General features: G+C 41.9%; 2 protein-coding genes across 3 annotated transcripts in view; both read left to right on the top strand.

Moving 5' to 3' along the window:
• Window positions 1-9,100, top strand: part of LOC118733532 (neuroglian) — a 195,052-nt gene that overhangs the window by 86,919 nt on the left and 99,033 nt on the right. The window lies entirely within an intron of this gene.
• LOC118753106 (nucleolar protein dao-5-like) lies at window positions 2,653-7,215 on the top strand. Its single transcript, XM_036487969.1, has 3 exons — window positions 2,653-2,701; window positions 2,979-6,824; window positions 6,890-7,215. Exons 1-3 carry the CDS (start codon window positions 2,653-2,655, stop codon window positions 6,946-6,948), a joined length of 3,954 nt encoding a protein of 1,317 aa, XP_036343862.1. The 3' UTR covers window positions 6,949-7,215.

Here is a 9,100-nt window from a genome sequence, read left to right as displayed (position 1 = left end):
ATGCAATTTTAATAAATTTGAAAATTATACCTAAATTGAAAAAAAAAATAACAATAATTTGAAATATGCATAAAATATGAAATGGAATGCTTATTAAATTCACTTAAGCACAGAACACCAAAACACTGGGGAGTAATGCGAATATCGGTTGTATTAATGTATGCATGTATTGTGCGATGTTTGCAAAGCGATCTGAAATGAGAAGAATTGAAAGAAGAAAATATGTATATTATTAGAAATTCGTTGTAAATTATTTTAAAAAAAGTGAAGTGAATTTAGATACTTATTTCAAATCTTATGAGTAGTCAAAACTGTTTTCCTAAATCCCCGTATTAACCTTTTCAGATTTCATTCACTTTCAAAGTTTTGGTGGCCAAAGTGCTTATAACTTAGACGAGAAAACACTCAGCTGAAGGTCTTTTGAAAAGAGGGTCAAAACAAAGCGAATCTCGATGGCGTAGCGACATTGGGCAGGAATGTAAAACTTACTAAGTAACTATTGTTGAAATAATCGCCCAGGCACAGGAAGTTGCCAAGTCATTTCCATTTTGTTTGATTAGTAAAAGAAATCTCGTGTTGCACGAAGAATAAACAATTTTCCACTACTTTGCCCAGCGATATGTTCTTGAAAATTAAACTAGACATAGGCTTTAGACAATTTGAAATTGGATATAATTTTTTGCTGATTTAAAAACTGGGCAGAAACTCTTGGTAACGTAAAAACTAAACACAATTTCTGATTATTTAAAAACTAGATATACATTTTGGGTAATTTGAAAGCTGAACATAATTTTTTGGCAATTTAAAAGCTGGACATAATTTTTTGATCATTTAAAAACTCGTCAAAAAGTATTGGTAAGTCAAAACTTAGACATAATTTTTAAAAATTTAAGCATTGGTTGTACATTTTTGCGCATTTAAATGAAGGCCATACGTTTTTGGTCATTTGAAAACTAGACATAAATCTTTGGCGATTTTGAAACTTTTGGTCATTTGAAAACTGAACCTAATTTTTTGGCAATTTAAAAGCTGGACATAAATTTTTGGTCAACATATATTTTTGATCATTGAAATCCTCGTCAACATTTTTTGTAACTCATAACTTTTGGAAATTTAACTACGGGATTTACAGTTTTGCGCCTTTAAATACAAGACATTCATTTTGGGACATTTGAAAACGGGACATAAATCTTTGGTAATTTTAAAACTTTGGTAAAAAAGACCGGATAAACATTTCTAGTCCTTTAAAATCTTAGCAAAACTTTAATCATTTTGTTTATTTATAAACTGCACGGATTTTTCTGGTAACTTATAAATGGAGCAGAAATCTTTGGCGAATTATAACCTGGCCATAAATTTTTGGCCATTTAAAACTGGACATAAATTATTCGCAATTGAAAAAATGCAAAAAGTTTTGGGAAACTCCAAAATGGCCATCAATTTTTGCGTATTTAAAAACTATGTAAAATTTTTTGGTATTTTAAAATCTGGACATAATTTTAAGACATGTCAAAAATTGCCCTTTAGTTCAAGATTTAATATAATTTTTTGAAAATTTAAAAACTTGAAATACATTTTTAGCCACTTAAAACCTGGTCATACAAATTTTATGGAAATGTCGTGCCACGTTGGTATCACTGAGTCATATCAACGTCACTCTATGCTGGGTCACTGGACATTAAAATATTGGATGGAATGAGTCGGCTGATAAGACTGTGAGATCGCAAGATTACTACGGCCACGGAAAATAGATCTTCTTTTATTTATTTTTTGTTGAAAACGTAAGCCATTCTACTAAAAAAAATCTGTAATCAACTGCCTTCTAGTGTAATAAAGAAGTTACTGAACCTACCCAACTCAAGCCAAGCCTCCATAGAATAACTGTGAAAGCAAACATAAAGAATAGCTGAGTAGGTAAGTATTTAGTTGTGGAATGATTCAAAAGCTTTGTAGACCTTTTTGATGAAAAGCAGAAAAGCAAACAACAACAAAAGTCACATGGAAAATCAGCTGAAGAAGAAATGCATAAAATGCAGCTCAAAAAAGGCGTAGAAAGAAATGCATAAGAAGAAAAGTGCCTATTTATAGACAACTCGGACAACTATAAAAAGAAAACGAAAGCGAATGAAGGAAAATAAGCTTCACTGCAACAAAGAGTTCGTGCGCAGAATGTGTAAAAGAAGGCATACGTTAATTCAATTAGCACCCCTTTGAAAAGTAGAAAAAAGTCTAGATAAAAGCGGTTGAGCGCCGAAAGTAAAGGGTTGCCAGTAGACATGCGCTTTGAAAGCTCAACCATGGAACCTCGACTGAAAAGGCAGACTAAAATACTCACTGAAACGAATCAGAACGGCAGTAAAGCCCTACGCTGCACAGCAAATTGTAGTTGGAAAATTTAGAATTAATTTGAAAAATCAAGACCACTAAAATGGCATTTTTAATAATTTGCGTTGGACATTTTTGGAAACATTAACTGCTGTGGAACACCAAAAACCTATTAGCTGCCGTTAGTGGTTGCGAGAGTGAGTGCAGCGAAAGGCAGACCATAGGGTTCCTAGTAAAGAGCGTGGCACACCGAAGTAAGTAGACGCGTGGGGCTTAAGGTTTATTCAAGGATTAATTGTTTACTTAATTGCAGTTCAAATTGCCAACATGGATTTTAAAAACTTGTGCCAGAATATCGATGTAAGCAGCCTGCGAGGTATGTATGTACATATGCACGTTCGATTGCATGCCTGCTTTTGCCACGCATTTGCTGCATTTGTGCGCTTGTGGGTCAAGCTTAGTGCCACTCAATGCCACTGAAAATCAATACTTCAATGCATTTTTTTTTTGCAAACGTCAGCCATTTGTGGCGATTCATCCGCTGCTGCACGCCAACATGCAATCACACACATACACATACACCCATACACAAATCCAACAATTTAATTATTTATCCGCTCATTAATTCTCTTTTGTTTTTTTTTTCCTTTCAGCGCGAATTCCCGCATTGCCTGCTATGCCAGCAATGCCGCAAATTAAATTGCCAAAGTCATTACCGAAATTGCGCCCGCGTCGCATATTCAGTCGGTCGCGCGAGGACCTTAGCCGCGACAGTAAAGGGTCAAAGAAGGAGCAACAACTGCAGCAGCAGCAACAGCATTCGCCATTCCAACAGCTGTCAGTGCGCCCACCCATACCGCCTGCTGATTTTGTAAATCATTCACCGCAACGCATTTCGACCATTTCGTCGCTGATGCATCAACAACAGCGCGGCGACTCACAACGTGGCACCTATCGCAGTGCCTGCAGCGTGGACGATGACTACCCGAGACCGCGTGAATTTGAGGTACCCGGACGCTTGTCACGTCCCATAAGTCCCATACACACATCCATTAGTGGTGTAACGAATGAGCGCGATGCTGAGGGCGGCGCTGTGGCGAAAATGTCTCTCAGCGAAAAGTTGCAACAGGGATACAAGGACATCACCGAATTTCGGCTGAGTCACATCTTTGCGAAGAAGACAGTGGTGCGCAGAGATGTCATACAAGTCGATCACTATGTGGAGCGCTTCAATGAGGACCGTGAACGTGAGCGGGCCGAGCAGGAGCAAAGGGATCGCAAAATTGCGGATAATTACCGTTTCAATTTCAAAGTTTCGCGACAGGACACAGACAACAGCAAACGCAGTATGAGCTCGGACGACTCACCCAAGCAAGAGCCGCAAAAAGGTGGCAAGACCGTGCATGTGCAGAGCGAAGACGAGAGCGGCATGGAGGCTACGCCACCACCACGGAAACCAGGCATTGCTTCGACGCGTTTCGCCAGAGTACGCAATCCACCACTCGAGCAGTATATTTCCGATGAGAGCAACAACGAGCTGGACGAGGATGAGGAATTGCCAGTCGCTAGAGGCGGCCATCAGAAGCAAAGAATCGTGCAAAGCTCACCGGAGAGCGGGCCTAAAGCGCCTGCAGAGAGTAGAGGCGCTAAGGCGCTTTACAAATTGCGCAGCTTGGGCAAACGTAGCGAGGAAACGCCAGAGAAGTTGGGTGAGAAGAAACGTCGCGCGCCACTATCGCCACAGCAATCGGAAGAGAAGCCAGAGCTCCCAACCGCAGCAGAGAATGATAATCCGCTTAGTGTCTTGAAACAGAACATTAAACGCTTCTCGAAATCGATAAGGCGTACACAAGAAGCCGACAGCAGCGGCGCAGCGAATGCTGCTGAAGACACCGAGGGCGAAGGCACGCCTAAAAAGGATACAAAGCAAATAAGTCGCACTGAAAAATTGGCTGCGCGCTTGCGGAAGTTCGCTTCGCATGAAGCATCCACCGAGAATCTCGATGAAACAGCTTCGCCCAAGCAATCGGAAGAACAGCGCTCACCCATACGTGCCGCAATTAGCAATAAGCTGCAGACATGGAAGAAGAGTTTCAAGCGCAAACCAAATGAGACCGATGGCGCCCAAACCGGCGAAGAAACGTCGCCTGAACGGGAAGGTGACAAAGAGAAGCGCACGGACAAACTGATGAAAAAACTACGCAATATGCGACAGCGTAAGCGCGCCAGCTCCACAGACGATCTCGATGGCACCGAAGACGAAGCCAACCAGACACCCACAGGCAAGTCAAAGGACGACAACTGCCGGCGTGCTGTGAACTTCGAAGAGCGCTTTGAGCAGGCACGTAAACGCACGCTCAAGAAGGTGAATGAGAAAATGCAGCAGATCAAGTTTTTTCACAAGTCTCAGGAGAATATCGAAAAGCAGAGCGGCGGCGGCAGCAAGAAAGACGCTGGCAAGCCAGCCGAGCAGGAATACGAAGATCAATCGGACGATGAACGCACTATCTATGTACGTCCACATACCGCTGCAAGACGCGCTGCAGCATGCGACACGCCAAGCGATTCCGAAGAAGAAAGGCAGCCAGAGAGAGAGGAGCACGTCGAGCAAATTAGGCACGTTGAGCGCGAGTTTGACGGCACCCATATACAGCATACGCGCGCAATATGGACAACCAAGAATCTACTCACTGACTCATTGGATTCCGAAACTGAAACAGAATTACCACGCGTACTTATTCATCAAGACAATTCCGACCAATTTGAATCGACGCTAATTATAGCAGTGACTCGGCCAGCGCCGCCAGTGACACCCACCACACCCATTATAGAGGAAATACACGATGAGCCGCCGATGAAGCCATTAAGAGCAAGTCGTACACCTAGCCCGGGTAGCAGTCGCGCCGAATGGATACCAAATAATGAAATTATATCCAGTTTTCTAGAAATAACACCACCAAGCAAGCGTCGCCTATCCTCGGAAGCCATATTGCCTGCGCCTCGTGGCCATTTACGCAAAATGTCTCTGGATTCCAATTCCGACTCCGATTCTTGGATACCGGAAGCTGCGCGCGTCAAAAAACTAGGCCAACAGAGTAGAGAGGGTTCAGAGGAGGGCGCATTAGCGGCAACCCTAAACAGCATCGACGAGAAGGAAGAGCCGTGGAAAGTGCATCACACACATTGCGATGATAAGCTCTACAAAACAAGGAGCATCGATATATTCGAAGCCAGCGTTCGTAAGGGGGGTGCCATTGCGGCATTCGATGACTTCGAGGAGGAGCTGCGCGATGAGCCAATACTAAAAGTGCCGCAGAGGCATATTGATTCCTCGTTTGAAAAGGATAGCAGTGAAGAGCCATTCGCTGCCGACGATGACAATTCCTCGCGTGTAACAAAGATTTTAAGGAGTGTTATACGCGAGGAGTGCGAGGAAGTGCAGGAAAATGTTGACGAAAAGCTAGAAATGAAATTGCCGCAAGTACCCCAGCGTAAATTTTCTAATAGCAGTGAGAGTCTCATTGCCAATATAGATGAAAATGAAAGCGAGCGCATTAAATTACATGAAAAGGATAATGATGAAAGCAACGATTACGAAGATGACGAAGACGATGACGATAGGCCACCATCGGCGGCACCATCACCCCCTCCTTCGATGTCTCCACCACCGCCACCGCTACCGCTACGAAAGTCTGTTTTAATCACATCCAAAACGATGGAGGGATCACCACCTTTGCCCGCAACAAAGCCACCAATTCCACCGACCAAACCATCACAGCCACCGCGCATACCAGATCGCACGCCCTCAATGACGCGTATCGCCAAGCCGCTGGTAAAAACATCATCCCTGCGTCTGGCGTACAACGAACAAGTGAATCCTTCAGATGTTGGCAAGGTCAATAAGTTGATTTCGCGCTTCGAAACGCCACAGTCGAAGCTGACACAACGACCGCGCATCATCCGTCGCGGTCTAACGCGCGACGAATCTGAAGAATACTCTGACGACGACGATGATCTGGAAGAAGATGAGGACGAAGATGGCGAGCAGGATACGGATGAGGCGAATGCGAATGCCGAACGTGATGTCACACCAACACCAACGAATACACCACGCACCTACTCATTGGAATCCGAAACTGAGAGCTTGCATGTAATCTACAAGCATGCAACAACAACAAAACCCAGAACATTAAGCTTAGAAGAAACAACGACGACCACAAATCGCATGAATGTGGGTATTGGCAATCAAACTAAAGTCTATAGTGAAGTGCCTAGAATAACATTGAACTACGATAACAATTCCAATTTGAGTTTGAGTCGCGCGAGTTCCGAGTACGGCTCACCACTCGAGTATCCCTCCAGTTTGATCGGTTCAACGGAAACCACGCCTATACCGGAGCGTCGGCCACCAGATCTGAGCACTTTGCGAAATGCGGAACGCAATCGACGTTCGATGACACGAGACGATGACAAATTCTTATCGTTCGATAGTGATGATGGTAAGTGTGGATATTTTGTGAGTGTATCTAACTTTTGATCAGCTGATTCTTTCTTTTGCTTACAGAAAACAGTTATTACTCGATAAGTTCTACAGGCAGCAGTCGCTATGTTGTGGAGATTTGAAATTTTGTTACAGAATTGGAGCATACAATTGGATTATAGTGTATGTACTTAATTTCATTTGTGTAGGAAAATGTCTTTTAAAAAGTGATGTATTTATCTAACAGTTGTATAGTTAAATGTATATTAATTAAAAATAACAAATATAATTTGACGAAAAAGTGAGGCTTCTAGACTTGAAGTAAATATTTTAGAGGCTTAATTTAATTTGATTGTGAAAAAAAGAAATAAAACGAAAATAACGATTTCCTGAAAGGAAAATACGATTTTTAGTACATATATTTTTTTTTTTGAGTTTTTGATAAGATGAGATTTTGGAACAAGAAATTTCTATCAGGAGAAAAATAGGTAAGTTTTGAGCATAAAAAATAATCGAGAGTCCAACCTAGCTATATTATTTTTGTGGCAACTCGCGGACTACGCCTGGACAGTCGACTCAGCGAGAGCTGGGTGAAAACCATCACCTGCAAAGTTGCAAAGCCTATATGAGCGGTGGTCGACCACGGCCGATCTAAAGAGCTTCTGTAGTCGACTAAGCGCCAACTCTTGGTTGTGACGGATGTCCTGTTCGGGCACTGTCGTTTAAGATGACTCAATATCAAACCAATATTACCGGAGTTGCTTGAAGAACGACAAGCTGGAATCATCTCGGCATTTCCTTTTTAGCTACCCTGCATTCGCTAAACTAAACGTTTAGGCTCATATTTCTCTAATACTCTGGCGTAACATCAGCTGTCAGCGGATGTTTATTTTGAGCACACAGCGCTTTTTCTAACAAAGTATTTCATATGGATTACCTGGAGTTACCGTTTCAGAAAAAATCTCTTAAGACAATGGGCAACATAAGTGAGCCTCTCGCAGGTTGCCACCTCACCCGAGTGAACTCATTACAGTGAAAAGGATCACATGGTATCAAAATGGGACTATTCCTGCCCATGTGGTAAGTGGTTACTACGCTGTAGTAATCAATCAAAATAAATACCTGCCGGGTAAGAGCTAGCAATATGGTAAGAGGCAGAATGAAAATAGCGAACTCTGGCGCAGAAAATATGAAAACGAATCGTTAATAGTTTTATTGTTTATAGCATAAATTTATGTGCAGCTACCTAGCTTCCATAGCTGGAACAAAAGTAATATTAATTCCAGGGAAACCGATGTTAGAAGCTTAGTACGCGCACAGCTGTCGATAATCGCTAGATAATCCATTTACAACACAATTAACGTTGATTAAACATTTATTCAAACACCGAAGGCTATTTAGGCAGCAGGCAGCGAAGCCAGGAAAGCATACATGCAGCAAATGTATGCGGCTCGGAAATGGACACTGGTGGTTTACCCTTGTGGAAGCATTAAATAAACCACAAATTAAATTTACACCATAAAATTTGGGAAAAAATAAAATATTTGGCATAGCCAAGCAGCAAAAGCAATTGATGAAGCACGTGTGAACGAGTGGGGAGGAAATAGAGTAGAACGAAGCTGCTGTTCGTTCTCCTGATTGGCAGACCAGCAGGAGTTACAACAAAGCGATAATAATTGAACAAAAAAATGCGTAATAAGTGTGAAGACCGATGTGCTGCATATCCCGAAGCAAAGAGATGAAAGGGCAGATAGTTTCGTTACACAATGCAAGCAGGCTTTTGACTGCAACAGAGTCTCAGTAGGAGGGCGTACTCACCACGCATTTAAAAATTAATTTTTACCCTTGCAATTTAAGCGATCGCAACTTTTTTATACCTTTCATGAGCATGAAATGGTATTATAACTTTGGTCCGATGTTTGTAAGTACCAGAACAAAAAGAGATAGACCCATTAAAATGTATACTTATATGATCAGAACGTCGAGCTGAGTTGATTTAGCCATGTCCGTCTGTCCGTCTGTCTGTCTGTTTGTATGCAATCTAGTCTCTCAGTTTTCGAGATATCCGTATCAAATTTGGTAGGTGGGTGTATTTTTATAATGTATTAATCATTTGTCGGAACCGACAGAATCGGACCACTATAACATATAGCTCCCATACAACAGATTGTTCAGATATGAGATTTTTCGTTATAACTTCTCCATTTATGCAGCTACGAACATGAAATTCCGCACTATTTTCAATAAATATCAACAGAAAACTTACAGTGAAAATTAAAAAGATCGGGTAACTAT

Source organism: Rhagoletis pomonella, unplaced genomic scaffold (genome assembly GCF_013731165.1).
Source record: "Rhagoletis pomonella isolate Grant_MI unplaced genomic scaffold, Rhpom_1.0 Rhpom_scaffold_00002, whole genome shotgun sequence".
Classification (NCBI taxonomy): domain Eukaryota; kingdom Metazoa; phylum Arthropoda; class Insecta; order Diptera; family Tephritidae; genus Rhagoletis; species Rhagoletis pomonella.
Note: the sequence above shows the minus strand (reverse complement) of the source record. Positions and strands in the feature narration are given on the sequence as shown.